The sequence below is a fragment of the Vulpes vulpes genome, chromosome 16 (genome assembly GCF_048418805.1).
Source record: "Vulpes vulpes isolate BD-2025 chromosome 16, VulVul3, whole genome shotgun sequence".
Classification (NCBI taxonomy): domain Eukaryota; kingdom Metazoa; phylum Chordata; class Mammalia; order Carnivora; family Canidae; genus Vulpes; species Vulpes vulpes.
Window position 1 is genome coordinate 36,625,019 of NC_132795.1, and position 17,052 is coordinate 36,642,070.

Here is a 17,052-nt window from a genome sequence, read left to right on the forward strand (position 1 = left end):
TCTTTTTTTGTAACTTCTTGTGAGTTTTAAATTATTTTTAAGAAGTGTGAAAGCTGAGTTATAACCATATCTGATATTTTCATTAACATTTCCACATGTAATGAACTTCAAAGGATAGGCAGCATATTTAACAATTTGTATAATAAAAGGAATTTTGCATATTGCTAGCAAACATCCATCAGTTGTACTCATAGTCAAGATGTGGGCAAATAGCACAAGTGTAAATATATCTCTTTCAATTGTTTCCTAGCAAACAAGCAAATCAAGTATTGGAACCTTGTGTAAATGGCAAGAGTTGCCATGGATTTTTTTTAAAAGGAGATTGAAAAATTTATGTCAGCTTCCCCATGAATTCAGAGGTTTTCCTGTAGAGTAACTGACTTTTAAAATAAAACACCAGAAAACCGATTCTCCAAATGTAACTCATGAAAGAGAGCCCATTTTATATCCCAATTTTATTTACCTTTTCTGAATAGTCACAACATTAATCTACTGGGGATAATCTAGTTAGTCTATTTGAAATTCCATTTATTTTTTTCTATTGATATGCATGTGTTACACTTGTATATAATACAGAATTTCCAGTGTTGTTTTAAAGGACTCAGGTAAAAAAAAAAAAATGAGAAGCATGATCTACAATTTCAAACAAACCTAGGACAAATTCATAATTTCCAAAATAGTATAGTTTTCTACTTTGTTTCAAAGAAATGAATGATGTTATCATTGATGCAAAAATTCCAGCACAACTGTAATTTTTTCTTTCTGAATTCATACAGTCTTGAACTATTACAGAATCCACTCAGAGCCATCTAGTTTTATGTATAATGAAAATGGAGGGAGGAAGTCATCTCATTTCATGGACTTGCGGGGCAGTATACTTTGGTTCAGTGTCAAAAGTATACTTTACAAATTTAACTTTTAACAAATTTTACACTTGTAATTTGTCTGCCGAGAAGACATCCTGGGTAATGTACTGGTCTTTGAAATTTGATACCAACTAACAGACCAAAACTCTCTAAGGTATGTCAGCTTCCATCATGGAAACCAACAAAGACTTAATTGACCATGTCAATGAGTTCTAAAAATATGAAAGGTGGCCACATTTTCTATAACATAATGGAACTTCTAATAAGACAATTTATGAAAGACCTTCCTATTAGGCTAAGATGAGTAAACCAAGAAGTCTCCCCCATTACATCCCTTCAACTATACACTTACACAATAGGTTACAGAATGGCTATGTATTTTCAATTCTTTTCTCCCTTCACATAACAAATGAAATAAAACAAATGTAGTATAAAATTATACATTCTGTAATAACTTAGGAAAAAAGTACATGTTTAAGGCCTTTAAATATTTGTAAGACTATCCTATAGAACTGAAAAACAAAAATGTTAAAATGACTACAAAAATGTGGGCAGAAACTGATCTAAGAAATTGTTTGAATGGGACAACTATAAGCAAATATTTATAAATTTGATACCAAGGAAAATGAACAATTCTATTAACAGACTGAACAAATATATAAGCATCCAAATAGTCACTGGGAGCGAGCAAGGGACAGTCTATTAAAATGGTAGAAAGGACAGTTAAAAAAAATTACTAGAAGAAATCTTAAGTGAATAACTCTCAAGCTAAGAAATCAGAAACCCACATGCATCCCTGGTGATTTTTTTGAAACCAAAGGCTACCTACATACTTGACTGCTCACTGCTGATTTCTGTAAAGGGAAAAAGTAAATATAAACATGAAAGAAAAAGCCCACTTAAAAAAACCCCACAAAAACCAAAAGGGAGAGTACTCCAGAAGTACAAACTAGCATATAATGAAAATGGAAATTCAGTTCTAACTACTACCTATGTAACTGACAGAGAGCTGTAGTAGTATGTTAGCCTTGGGGAAACATGTCAGCTTGTCTATACATTCTTATATGATTGATGTATTCAGATAACTATTACTTGCCAACAATAATTATTATAAATGGATATATATTTCCATTCCCTTAACAAAAGCAATGTTAAGATGTTAAAACATGTAGGCTTTCAGAGCTCCAAGATTAAGATACAAATAAAATGGTCTCAGTCTACACCATGCCAGAGAAGTTCGCAAAGGAAATGTCAATAAAGCCAGGTGCAGTCCCACCAGCCAACGAACACAGGACTGGACCCAGGAACATATCCATGGCAGGAGGCCAGTGCACTTGGCACACTTTCAGAAACAAGAAAAGCAGTCACATTTGAAGCCAAGAGCCCAAAAGGTGAGTGTCTCTGACATCACCGGGAAACACCAACTCTTCAGATGGCAACTCCAAATTCTCTTAGCAAGTGCAATTTTACAAGTTGAACACAGTTCAAATCTGACAAAATCTTCATGACAAAGAAGTTCATGTCTGACTTTGTAAAAGTCTTGGTTTCAAGAAGAGGCCAATTATGAGCCATGAAATCCTTTGGAAATAAGACTCTGCAGTGCCTCTTGTGAGCGGTATAAAAATCTCCCTTCAAGATCACCTCAGGAATTAAGTTTCTGTGCATATGTTCGATGTAACCAGGCGTGAGGATCACTTGATTTATCCTTTGTTAATGGGTTACCTACAAAGGAAGAAGAAAAGATAATCATTTTATAACAGGCTATATGATCTTAAAACTCCAAATACAATTTAGTATTAGAAGAATTCAAAATGTTGGTATTTGTTTTTTTTTTAAGATTTTATTTGTTTATTCATGAGAGACAGAGAAAGAGAGAGGCAGAGACACAGGTAGAGGGAGAAGCAGGCTCCATGCAGGGAGCCTGATGTGGGACTCAATCCTGGGTCTCCAGGATCACACCCTGGGCTGAAGGTGCTAAACCACTGAACCACCCGGGCTGCCCAGTGGTATTTGTTTTATCAAATGTTGAATTTTAAAGGACTACCAGATTCCAGTGTTGCCACTTTAGAAAACACATCAGTGTTCTCTATCCTTTCACGGTATTTTTAGAGCTACTTGCACAACTATCCAACAAATGACTACAACCATGACCAGGAAGATCTTGTGATGCTACCTGTCTCAAATCCAAACGATGGTTCTGGAATCTTTGTCCTTTGTACAGGCATGGAAGACATAATCCAGAGATCATAAAGACATTATGCCAGACTTCAGTAAAGAAAGACCTTTGTTCATGGGAATACAATCAGACCCCATCTTCAAGAAAGTCCTTGGGCATTAGCTCATAAAACCCATTCTTGAAATAGTTTAAAACTTGAGTGCTTATTTGACTCAATTATATTTTAGAAAAATTATTCATAAGGAAAAAAGTGGGGAGAAAAACAATGCACAATATTTTACCAAGGTTTAAATATGTCCAAAAATTCTCAAAAAAATTGATTATTATTAATGCTATTATAAATATTATTAAGGGAGATTATCACTGGCTTTTCACACCTACTCAAGTCCAAAGAATGTGTATGGGAAAAAATAGTTAACCTCTATAATACCTGATACCTTCTATCTATATATACATATGGTAGATGATAGATGGCTATAGAGAAAGATTTCTGCTGAACCAGTGAATTCCTAGGTATACTCTAAATTCAAGGCACTTAGAGTTGCATGACTATTCTTGTCAAGAAATGGTTACAACAAATAGTGAATTCTTGAAAGCTACTGTGGATACTTTGGTTTTATTCCATTAAATCATATAATTACTCATCCTTTCATAAAACATTTACAGAAAGACTTTGTTTTTTTGATCAATTATGAAAAAGAAACATTAAGCAAAATAATCTAGCTCCGGCTCTACTACAGCTAGTCTCAAATTGTACTACAGAAGGAAGCTATAAATTAAAAGAAAAGTTGTTTCTGCACGGAGGCGACCATCTTATTTATGTCTCTTTGGTCAGTTGTCCTGTCCAAGGAAGGAGCCTCTGCTTACATATTTAAAGCTTCTTACTCCCATGCAGAAATTCCTCCCCTGGGAGGAATGGAACTGAGGATGGAAGGATGCAAATACAGAAAGGGCCTGCTCACCCCCAGAGATGCTGGGAGCAGGGGCTCTCTTAGATAGGGTAGCAGTCTCATTTTCAATTTGTCTTCCTCTTAGTGGTCATTTTATAGATGTTCTCTGAATGGCTCCCAGTCTGAGGGTTAGCATTAAGAACAACGTGGAGAGTAAATATGAATGTTTCGACAGACATTATGTCCCAGGTTGCCCATAGAGATAGCTAATCATTGTGGAAAATACAAAGACTTTATGATAAACTTTCTTTAAGCATACTGACTTAACCTAATCTTTGACTGCCATTGCCTGAGCAAGATCCCCTTGCCTTTTCTGAAGATTCTCCTCTTAGTAGGAAGACTTATAAACATTATAAGGGACTATATTTCCAAAACTATGCTAGGTAAAGAGAGGAACTGAGAAAGCACAAATGGGTTAGCCCCGGCAAGGACTCAGCATAGGCAACTGGAAGGACATGGTGCAGTGATCCCACAAGAGCCAGTGGCCTGTCCTCCCATGTCATTTGGAGTCCCAATTCTAAGTAATCTCTTTGTGGGTACAGTAGATGCATTCTTCTATCTTTATTCCAAGCTAAATATTTCATCCTGCTAGTTTATATAAAGCTGAGGAGGGATTCTCTCAACTATTCATATATTAAAGCTTTGTTTTTATGAAATTTTTAAAAAGACACATTTACAGTACAACACCAAAGGTTTATATTATAGAACACATTTTTCCTCCATCTCAGTAAACATACATGTATACACATAAACACAATGCCTATCCTAAGCGTATCACAAACCTACATTTTTTATGCTATCACCTAAAATAATTGCTAGAAAATAGAAAGTTAAATATGACTAAAAGAATTCTCTAAATAAGCATAGGTCAAAACTTGAGTAAATGACTTCTCATTCCAGCTTTATACAATATTCCCAGTTTATTAATCCTAAAAATATCCTAGCACATTTTATGAGATGAAGATAGGCCTTCAGTGGACTATTTTAGATTTCATTTTTGTAAATTACTCTGATCAATTCATTGTGGTTTGGCATGTGGAGTTCTAGATTAAGGTCGGTGTGGCAGTAATAGCAGTCACAGTGGAAAGGGGATAGTCCTGTTATCTTCACAGGGGTTGCCGTGAGGCTCAACTATGATAATGTCTGAAAACATTTAGTATAATAAAGGTTTTACAAGTTTTTTTCAATGCACAAATCTTTAACGAGAACCACTAAAAAGTACGAGAGGGCCACATGAACAGATACTTAGTCAAAGTAGAGAACTGCTCTTAAAGAATTCAAACAAAGGCTAAGTAATCATTTGTCCTTTTCTCTCTTTCTTTCTTTTTCCACTTGTCCTTTTCAATGTGATACAGATATGAGCATGTATGGGCTTGTGTCAGCACCCTCCCTGACAACCTCCACCCTTGTATCAAATGAAATGGCAAAACCAAAGACTTGAAAACGTAAGGATGATTCTGAATGTAGGTACATTATCACCAATGTTATTCACCTAATACAGAAGAGGCAGCAATATTGAAGATGAAATTGTCTAAAATGTAACGCAAAAATAACAAACCCCTTTTTGATTTACCTGCCTATTGAGTTCAAGTTACTCAAGTCAAAATTCTGGCATGCTACTCGGAAAAAAAGAACCATTTTCTCCTTTCCTGATATGCAAGGGTTGTTTAAGTGATATGTATACACTCTAACATTTAAAAATGTTGCTCTCGGGATCCCTGGGTGGCGCAGCGGTTCGGCGCCTGCCTTTGGCCCAGGGCGCGATCCTGGAGACCCGGGATCGAATCCCACATCCGGCTCCCGGTGCATGGAGCCTGCTTCTCCCTCTGCCTGTGTCTCTGCCTCTCTCTCTCTCCCTGTGACTATCATAAATTAAAAAAAAAAAAAAATTAAAAAAAAATGTTGCTCTCATCTAAATGTGATTTTTAATATACCACATTAAGCACTGCCTTATTTTAGAACTTAGATATCACTCTCTTTCACTGAAGCCATATCTTTTGGAGGAGGCCAAATAGTAAAAAGTGTTAGCTTGTAAAGACGATTTTCAGCAAGTTTTCAGTAACTAAAAGCAGGAGGTTGCCATAAAACCATCTTTACAAGATAGGAAAAGCATTTGTTACCATGAATGTACTGTCTTTTGGTTCTGAGGGTAGTAGATATAAAATACTGCATGAGAGAGAGAGAGAGAAATGTCCTATGATGATTATAGTTGTGCCTGGAGCTTCATACGTTTTAATCACCACCTCAGTGAATTCGCCTTTCCAAAGGCAGTGTTTCACACAGCTGTTCCTTTTTATGTAAATCTTATTTGTGTGTGCCACACACCAGTCAATTCAACAAGTAAAAATACTTGACAGCTGAACACATGCAAAAGGTAATCAGAATGATGGCAGCTTTTCTAGTTAGTAGCTCAAAGCTATCTTGGTAATGACCCACAAGGATGGTGCTACCCTGCTAATATTAAACAAAAAGCAAGAATTCTTTCAGAATTATCCCCTTATTTTAGCCCATCCATTTATTTCTCCCAGTCTAACAAATCTATTATAGTATCCTGATTTGATTTCTCAAAAATTTGTACTAAAATCACAACCCTTAAGTCTGTTCATCAATTTAATTAGAGAAAACAAAACAAGGTAATGGCATAGATGACCTTAGTTAAATGTGAAATGAAATCAACTATTTTATACTGGTTTTATTTTATACTTTGAACATTATGAAGTATCCTTTGCCTATCTTCTAGTTAAGATAAATTAGAAAGGCTAAAAAGGAAATTCAAGACTCTATCTTGTCCCCAAGTGTAATAGATGATCTTATAAAGTTCTTAAAATAATTACATTCATGGAGTCAGTTATTCCCTTTTCCCCCCACTCAAGCCCTGCTGCCTGAATTATCAGTGGGAGGCAACACATGATGATGAGAGGCATTGACGGTGTGGGTGGGCTCCGCCGGCTCGCAGCCTGGGTTCATTTCTCTTCCTTAGCATGTTCTCACACTGTGGGGCTGAGTAAGTTATTTGAACTCCCTAAGCCTAGTCTTCCCGAAGGGTAATACGAGAATGGTGTTATTAAACCCCATGCCTTTGCTATTGCAGTTAAATCAGATAATCCTTCGAAATTGTCCAGGTAAATGCTTTTTAAATAATAACTGGTGGTAGTAGTAGTAATTCCCAAACACTACACAAAAGGCGATACCTAGGATAAGTATTGGGGTGGGAGGGGCATTACTGCTTGTTTCTTTATAAGTATTGATTTAATTTTTGGTGTCTTATAGAACCTGATCCTGCAATTATTCATTTCATATTCTTACTAATCATAAACATCCTTTCAATCAAGAGGAAAGCACCTCTTTTTGGGCCTACTTTAGGAGTGAGACTCTTTTCAGATTAAGGGATATAGAGTAGTGGTTAAAAAGAATGTACCTGAAGCCAGTTCTGCTGATAACTCAGTGTGTGACCTTGAGTAAAACAGGATAGTATCAGTACCTATATCATAGGGTTGTATGAGCTGAAGAGCAAATAAGTTAGTAGGCCAAGTGCTTAGAACAGTGCTAGGTATGTAATAAACACTATGTAAATGGTAACTTATTATTCATATATAAACATATATGTGTGTGTATATATATAAATATATATATATATGTGCCTGGAGAGCTAAAAATGTGTGTGCATATATATGTATATATATATATATACACACACACACACACACACATATATATATATATATGTAAATATATACACACACACATTTCTAGCCCTCTGAATACATTGAATTCCTAGGCTTTGCCCCTTAATTTTTCTGATCATATATTACTGGTGTTTATGGATACACAATCCATTCTTTTTCATTCTTATGTTGTCTTTTTAATGGACCAGCTGCCATCAGACTTTGCATACAGTACAAATATCTAGGAAATTAGCACTATACTTAAAAAGTAAATGTGACATAATTATACCGAAACAAAATGCAGATTTGTAAATGTCCTTATTCATTATTGATGATTCCTCTGATACTCTTTCACTTTAATTGAGCTCTAGCTCATATTCTAGATTTTTTTAAAATCCCAGTTTTTCAGTTCTCCAGTCTATATAAATTTGTGAAATCACTGCCAAATTTCCATAGCATCAATGTGAGTCTTATCATTTTAGCTTAACTAAAAAAAAAAACAACATTTTCTCCAGTGTGGCCATTAAAATCTTGTTATGAGGAAGTACTGAGCAATATTTACATTCCTGTAAATATAAAATGGGTCATATATACACAATAATGGAACAGACAATGCTTTATGAACAAATCAATTTCATAAAAACATGTTGAATTTACAGTAAATAGCAATGTTATTAGAGAAAATTTTTGGACTGATGAACAATATTTAAACAGTTGGAAGGCAAGGAAAAAGATGTGGCAATCTTTCCAAAAGGTGGTAGCTTTATTTTCTTTTTAATTTTTATTTATTTATGATAGTCACACAGAGAGAGAGAGAGAGAGGCAGAGACATAGGCAGAGGGAGAAGTGGGCTCCATGCACCGGGAGCCCGACGTGGGATTCGATCCCGGGTCTCCAGGATCGCGCCCTGGGCCAAAGGCAGGCACTAAACCGCTGTGCCACCCAGGGATCCCAAAGGTGGTAGCTTTAAATGCAGCGCATGTCCAGTCTTTATAATGCAGCTGCTTAATGACATCACAACAGGCATCATGTCAAACTAACATTCTGATAAATAAATTTAATTTGATAAAGTAAAAGGAGATCTAGAATACCTTTATCATCCTAAAAGCTGATTTGAATGAACATTGCCTTGCCTGGAGTATAACTGCCACTTTACTGCAGATGTATTTTTTTAATGCGGCTCTTACAAGTACATGAAGTAAGCTCTTGCCTTAGTTTTTGTGTATCGAAAGTGCAATTAAAACACCGTTACTCCGCAGTAGCAGGTTTTCTCATTTACACCAGGAGAAAAGCTGTCACTGAGCTGGTCATAACTATGTGAATGCACTTGTCCTATCTTAAAGCAACTTATATAATGATGTATTACAAAATGAAAGACACCTGTTGGTCTAGAATAATCATTCAAGTCTAGTTGACCAGATAGCTTTTAGGTATAGATGAAGCACTGTAAGGCAGTGACATGAATCATCTTCATAAATCCACCTACCTACATAAAAAAAAAAAGTAAGGCTGTATTTTACTTTCTTGGTGATGGAGGTGATTCTATAGCCATGAAAACTGTCAGGTTTTCATGCCACAGTTTACTTTTCTTCCTGGGAATGTCTGGTGCTGGCTTGGCCTGAACATTTATTTTAACACTTGAGGCACCAAAAGCCATCTGTGTAATACTTCTGCTAGGGTCAGCATTTCTCCTAAATGACCTTGTTATCTGTCCTATAAATACTCTAAAAATCTAACAGCCTTGGGTGATTGGAAGGATTGTCATTTCAAACAACAGAGAGCATTGCCATACCTAACTGGTTGTATTTATGTATAACACAGTGTGGATACCAGTGTGGAAGCAGAAAAATATCACACAATCTATACTTCCAGAGAGAACCAAAACAGTAAACATGACTGATGAATGGTAGCCTTATTCTGATAAAAGTTTTATACTGATGTTACTATCTGCTAGTCTTAGCACATTGGACACGTGACTTAAAAATCTCTGAATCTCCAGTGAGTTGGCCGAGTGAGTCTGTTGGACTCTGTGCTTCTAATTCCCTTCTATCCCCAAACTGCTCTGACTCTTCTTAAGAGGCACTAACTCCAAATGGGATAAAACTTTATTCTGATTACCTAAATTCACTGGTGGTATAACCACTGCGTAGACTTCCTTTTTCTAAGAAGCCTACTCATTATATTAGAATGCAAAACTAGTAAGCTTTTGTCAAAGGCTTTCAGCTTCCTATGTTGTGTAAATGAAGATCTTAACTGGAAATGAATCTTTTGAACAGATGGACCTGCACTATTTCTTGGAACTCTGAAAGATCTACAGTGCTCCTGCCATGACTCTTCTATGTGACTCATGAAAGCAGATGACTGTTTGCCTTGCCGTTTATGCACATTCATCTATTCAGAACTGATTCTGTCTGGATGACATTCACTGATAACACAATAAAACATTCCCTGATTTCTCTTTGGGCAGTTGATAAATTCTTTTGGGACACTAAGGAAGTCTACGACTTTCCTTCTCCTGGCCCCTGTTCACAACCTGTGTTTATTCCCGGTGGAAAATGACCCCCCAAATTAAGGTAATTATAAAAGACAACAGTATAATGGGACTTAGTTATGTTTTGCTTGAACAGATTGAAAATCCCTTAAAATGGGAAAACAATTATTTTGAATACTTGGAAGAAATCTGAGTAGACTTAAAAAAAAATAGTATTTCATATACCAGCATAGTTCATACATTTTTAGAGACGGTTGAGATTTTGAACTCAATTGGAAGGTACTTTACCTGCCAAATTTGATGCTAGGTTCATTTCTTTAGACTCACCTCTAATTTATAAAGGAGTAATTTGAATTGATGATAGTTTTTATCCACTTTCAACATAAAGACTTACTTTAGAAGTTTAAATCTCTTCAAGTATCACACTTCTCAAGAACTTCAGCCTCACACATATGAGGGCGTGCAGAGGTAAACAGTACAATTAGTACTCCAAAGGTGAATTTAAGAGAAGTAGAGTTGGGAAGAAGGGCTGAAATGCGGAAAAAAATCTCCATAGTAGTCTAGAGATTGCTAAGAGCAACATTTTCTCTGTACTTCCTGGATGGTTTGAGTTACAAATGCAAATGGCTGTTAGTCACGACCTTTCCTTGCGACACCTGTCTGAATAAAGAATATGTGGCTGTCACTTGGAGAAGAACTTGGTGTAACTTGTACTAAGCTAGTTCCATGCCTGAAGTAGCACATGTGCTCCCCCCACCATCTCTGTCCTTTTCCATAATATTACATTTAGAGCTGATCCTTCTGTATACGGTAAATCTTTGAAAAAAAATCTGCCTTCTGTAAATTGCAAAACTAGAATATATTTTCTGAAAAACAGTTCAATACAGTCCGTTATGTTTAATATACTGGTGCTTTTGCTTTTTCCCTTCTATTTCTCAGTTATATTTCTCCCTGAATTGTTTCTGATCTTGGCTTTGGGATATTTTTTTTAGAATAATAGTCACACTTCTGTAATTTCAAATTCACAAAGTTGATCAAAATATGAATATCTAGCTATTTCTATTTACTTAGATGCTAGTTTGATGTAGCTGATTCAATTATATGGCAATTAAATATATAAAGATTGGACCAGTAGGTAAGAAAACAATCTTCACTTGGTTTATGAAGATTCAGTGAAAGCCTGATGGCTCACTTTTTCATGCTAATTTCCACATTAAATAGGCAGGTTGAACACAGGTTGAACAATGGACAGTGGTCCATTAATACACCCAAAGTTTTGTATTATCCATTTCCTATTCTTGGAAAAACAATGTCCACTGAGGGGCCATCATGGGTGACAATATTAGGTCCACCTCTTTGTGGCATATTTGTTTATTTGTGGACCTCATTAGTTCAAAGAGTGATGCCCCTCCCCCATTATTTCTATAAAAGATAGTTCAATGCCTTTCTTTACTGACAACTGAGACAGATCTTTGCCTTCTGAATCCTAAAGCTGTCCAAAGTTCATCTTTCCTCCTGAAGTCAGGAGTACCTAGAATGCTAATAGTAACTATAAGAAAGAGTAGGTAACAGTTAATCCTGTAACACAATGTACACTCCTGCTCTGTGAGATATAAACCAAGATGAGAGCTCATTTCGGGAGATGTTTTGAATCTTTATTCCTCAATGAAACTTCTGTCCCTTTCTTAGAAGGGACCAACACTAGAATCCGACCAACACTAGAATTCACCACACTCATGCTCCAATTGAGAGCCAGAATTTTTGTGAGTGTGGGAAAATTAAAAAAAATTGTCATCAGGCACAGCAGAAACGTTCTCTTTCTACTTCTCCATTCGAGCCTGAAGAATTTTACACATTTGCCTAAGGAATAAACACATGTAAGGTACTCGACTATTGAACAGATGATTACAAGAAGCAAACCTGGGCAAAAGGGAAAATGTAAACCAACATAAAGGGACAGAGAAACAATAACTTCCTTTATGTCCATAAAAGTTCTCAATGGAGATAGGTCTGCATCCCTCCTAAAGGATTATAAGCTCTTAGAACTTTTTTTTATTATTTCAGGAAAACATTCATAAATGGGACCTAAAATAAAAAGCTTTTATAAGAAATTGATACAAAAATCATAAGAATTTCATGTCAATATTTGGGAATCATTTTGCACAAACTTAGTAAATACAAAAGTTCATTAAAATCAAGGGAGAGGGGATCCCTGGGTGGCGCAGCGGTTTGGCGCCTGCCTTTGGCCCAGGGTGCGATCCTGGAGACCCGGGATCGAATCCCACATCAGGCTCCCGGTGCATGGAGCCTGCTTCTCCCTCTGCCTGTGTCTCTGCCTCTCTCTCTTTCTCTCTGTATGACTATCATAAATAAATAAAAAAAAATTTAAAAAAAAATCAAGGGAGAGTATATAGAAATCCCATACATGATCCTTTGACGTAAAAGAGTAAAAGAATTCTACAAATAGTATTACGTAGTATGATTCAATTAAAATTCAAAAACTTATTTAATATTTGCTACCTTAACCATTCATAGGCTTTCCTGAATATCCATGTTTACAGTAATTTGTGATTTTGTTACAGCATGCACCTGAATCATACACAATTTAATGATGATAATTGGGGCCAAGTCATTTAACCCATGTATCGGTCATAGGCATTCACAAGCCAGCTTTGTTATTCTCTGCTCATCAACTATGTAATCCTCATTAACAGTCTGAATGGGATCCACGACATTTATAGATAGACTTTCAAAGCTTTTCTTTATAATCTCTTTCCCAAAGTACTCCAGAGATATAAAACCTGTAGTATTTGAATTTCAAATATTTGAATAATTTAATATTTGACACTATAATATGAATAACAATAAATAATAAGATCATATGAAGGAGATGGCTAGTAATTTAGAATCAGACAATAGAAGTTTTGATAATACAAATCAAAGGTAAAACATTTCCTACATAAATTTGAGAGCTGAGGATAGTTAAACCAATAGCAGAGGAAAAATTAATCGTGTTATGATATGAAAAACTATCTCCCAATTTTGATGTAGAAAAATATATCTCATAATTTTTTTAAAAAAATGCCCTTTGAGTAATAAGTACAAACCCCTTGTCCCCATTATGAGTAGATCTTTCCCTACCTAACCAGAAAATGTAAGATTAAAATGACGGTCTGAGAAAGAATGAAACTTTTGAATTCTGGTCACCATGATCACTTGATTTTATCCAGCTAAGTCACAGCTGGTGCAGTCATACAAAGTAGGTTACTGTCATGACTTGCCAAAGACATGTGACAAAGGATGAAGCTGGAGAAAATTTAGAGGAGATTCATATCAACCCACCTACCTTCCCAACCCCTTCAGAGACAGACTCCTCTAGTCATATCTATTAAACACTCATAGGCCTTGATATGCCCATTCAGATCTCCTTACCTCTGTATAGATTTTACCTTTGCCTGAAAACTCTTCTTTCAAACCTCAGAAAAAATGTTACCACTTCATAATTCATAAGCCTTTGTGATTCATCTAGTCAGCACTCTGTCCATATGTCTAAGATCTATCTCGTCATATTATGATTATTTTATTAATCTCTTTGTTTCTTGCACTAAACTATGATGTATTGGAAAAAAAAAAGATAATAGCATACATTTTCTCTCCTCAGTGTTAAGCAGCATTCCAGGCACAACAGATGATACCTAATAGGTATTAAATTGCAAAACTGAAATGATAGGTAGGTGGGTGGATGGATAAATGGACAAATGAAGGACTGAATAGAAGAGGAAAGTGATACACAACTTCACAAGAAGGAAACCCAGAGCTACTATTTGGATTCTCTGAATTGCTAGGGGAACAATTAAGTGACCCTAAAGGTCAGTTCCTCCATTTTAATTTTTTTAGGATTATTCCCATGATTCTGTGGCTTCAGAATTTGAAATTATAGATACATATGGGTCCTGACATCAGTTTCACATTCGCACCTTGGATATTTAAATTTATTCTCATTTGGAAAAGGTCTGATTTTTAAAACAAAATTAATGCATGAAAATAATATTGCAAAAAGATAATAGCAATGTGTGATGCTTTAATTGGTATTAGGCTAACCACTTGGGATGTAGAAAATGTCCAAATAGATACATCAAGGTTGATTCTGGCATACTCATTACAGTTAACATTTCAGTTAGAAATTATCCTAATTTTTTTTAAAATGCACTTCTCTCTTGAGTAATTTCCATACTGCTGCTTAACACTGTCAGGAAAATTTTTTCATGAAATATTCCGTAGTGACAGTTATCCTACACCTAAGGATTACATGCTCACTTGACATCAGGTATGGTGGTATAAATGAAACACCAGCAAATTTCTTAGAACAAAGTAAATAAATACTACAATGATTGATTCACTCCCAAAATAATACTGTGTATATCATCTCTCTCTCATATATTGATTATATACTCTATGTCTAGTTCCCTCCCACCATTTTTTTTTTCAAATATAGAGGCTAGTATTTTAAAAGGCAAAGAGAAGTTAACTTTGCTTAGCGAAATACAGCCAACTCCATTTTCTGGTCGAGACTAGAATGCCAAAGACAGTTGATCCTTCTCCTCGGGGAAACCTGGAACCCTCCTCACCTCTCAGATCATAATTGCTGGCATCAATAGACAACTGAGTGCACGTTTCTCTTCTCTTGTAACCCTCAAAATTATTCTTTGAGACTATCCCCATTTACTACTTAACAGTTAATAGGCTTTGTTATTAATTATCTTGAATTTACAGTTGAAGCTGAAGTTCAGAGAAATTAAGTAAAACTTCTAGATGATGCATCTAAGCAGTAAGCGATAGTCTGGGGACTGAGATCCTCATTCTGGGGCTTCAAACCTAGTGAGATAGGTCCTGCAGGTCTGATTCTTGCATCCATTCACTTGACTAATATTGACTGAGCACATACTAAGTAACAGGCACTATCCTAGGTGTGAAAAAAAATCACTGCCTCTATGAACTAACAGTCTAGAGAGGCAAACAACAGACGTAATAATTATAGTTTCAAATATGTCAGGCCATGCCAGGAGAAAAGTAGAGTCAGGGGGAAGAGTGGGGTTTGGGAGTAGTTATCATAGGGAAGATCTGCTGAGGAATGAGACTTCAGTAAAAGCCTATAGCAGCGAGAGTCCATCAAGGTAATGGTTGGGGGAAGAGTATTTTAGACAGTGCCAATAACCTGAGGCAAGAAAGCAGGGTAGTGTGGTGGCGCTGGAGCACACAAGGAGAGAGTAGTAGGAGATGGGGTTGCAGAGGTAATTCGTTCATCAGTTTCTTTGTTCAACAAATGTTGCTGCTTCCATGTTACCTACTGAGGATGAGGCAAAGCAGATATGGTCCTTGTTCTCATGTGGGCATACAAATAGGAACTAGAAACACACATGGTGCACACCTTCCTCCTTCCAAAAGGCTTATTCCTGGAAGTCAGAACTGGATAGAGCCTAAATGAACGTAAGGGACCTCAATGACTTTTTTTTTTTTTTTTTTTTTTTAAGCTCTGGAAGCCACTGTTCTTTCTTTTCAGGCAGTGAGATTTGCAAAGTTTTACAGAAGGAGAGCATAGGGAGCCAGTCTGTGTGTGTACAGGAAGGAAAGGGTTTTTTTCAGGCAAATGTTTTCAGATGGCTGTTGGCAAAAAAATTCCTCATTGCATGACTTAAATTCAACTATAACCTAACTAGGTTAAGACATCCCCTAGTAAAGAAAAACAATCTCATAAAAGAAGGCCACTCTTCCCTCCACTGTAACATTTAGCTTTTCTGTTGAAGGGATGTCTCCTCCCCAAACGATTCAGCTGTTCTTGGGATAATAAAGTTCAGGAAAAATGTGAGGTCAGTCATGAGAAAAATACCATATCTTTGCTTTTAGAGGGTTCTGAAGAGAAGATATGGAGAATAATCTAAACTAATAACTGAAGCAGAAGGAAAAGAGCATCTTAGGCACCAATCCATCGAAATCAAACTGGTTTGAAATGTGTAGCAGAGAGGAAGCCACAACTTATTTGGTCCATTGAAGCTTTTGCTACTCAAATATTTATAAGTTGGAGAGCAGACTGCCAGGGTTTAGTTCCCACACTATTGCTTATTAGCTATGTAATTTCGGGAAAATTATGGGTCAACACTGCTTGACCATATGTCAACTTAGTTGTTTTTACTAATTCTAGTAAAAATGGAAGTAGCACGCAAGCACAAATGTAAGCATAAAGTCACTTACCATGTGGTTTCTTCATGAGGAATTAAACCTTCTATCATGAGGAACTATTCCTCCTTAGCAATAACTTTTGCTGCATTCTTCTTTACTATTAATATTATATCAGCTTTCTTTAGGTTAGTTTTGCATAAATGTTTTCTATTTATTTTCATATTTTCAGTTTTTCTTTAGATGTACCCCTGCTAAACAGTATATATTTATGTTTTGATCCAGATTAACAATCCTTGCACTTATTTGCCTTTTCAGTGGATCACATAAGCCATTTACATTTGGTATAGTCACTGATACAGTTGTGTTAAAATCTACCAAGTACTTTTTATTTATTCTACTTGTTCTTGATTTCTTTTTCCTCTCCTCTTTTGCCTTCTTTTGTACTCCCTCTAACATTGACAATTACCTTCATAGGTGGAATAACTCATAAACCTGGACAAATGTCTCTTGGTCTCCTTCCTACCCAAATCCCAGGCCAGAAACTCTTCTCTTGTTGGCGCCCAATGCCTCCAAGTATACCATCTTCTATTTTGGTCAGCTCTTCAGTGTCTTTTTGGGGAAGGGGAAGATGGATTAGTTTGACAGTATTACCAAACATCCATAACTAGATGTGAAAACCAAGTTTCATGAGTTCAATTTTACTGATGAACTTGGTATCAATTAGTCA

The 17,052-nt window shown here is 36.1% G+C and overlaps 1 protein-coding gene across 2 annotated transcripts in view; it reads right to left on the reverse strand.

Moving 5' to 3' along the window:
* Positions 1-440: 440 nt before the first annotated feature.
* TAFA2 (TAFA chemokine like family member 2) overlaps positions 441-17,052 on the reverse strand; it is a 444,638-nt gene continuing 428,026 nt past the window's right edge. For both annotated transcript variants that reach the window (XM_072742835.1, XM_072742836.1), the window contains exon 5: positions 441-2,588. In XM_072742835.1, the coding sequence (XP_072598936.1) occupies positions 2,577-2,588 (12 nt within the window). In that variant the 3' untranslated portion in view covers positions 441-2,576. The remainder of the gene's footprint in view (positions 2,589-17,052) is intronic.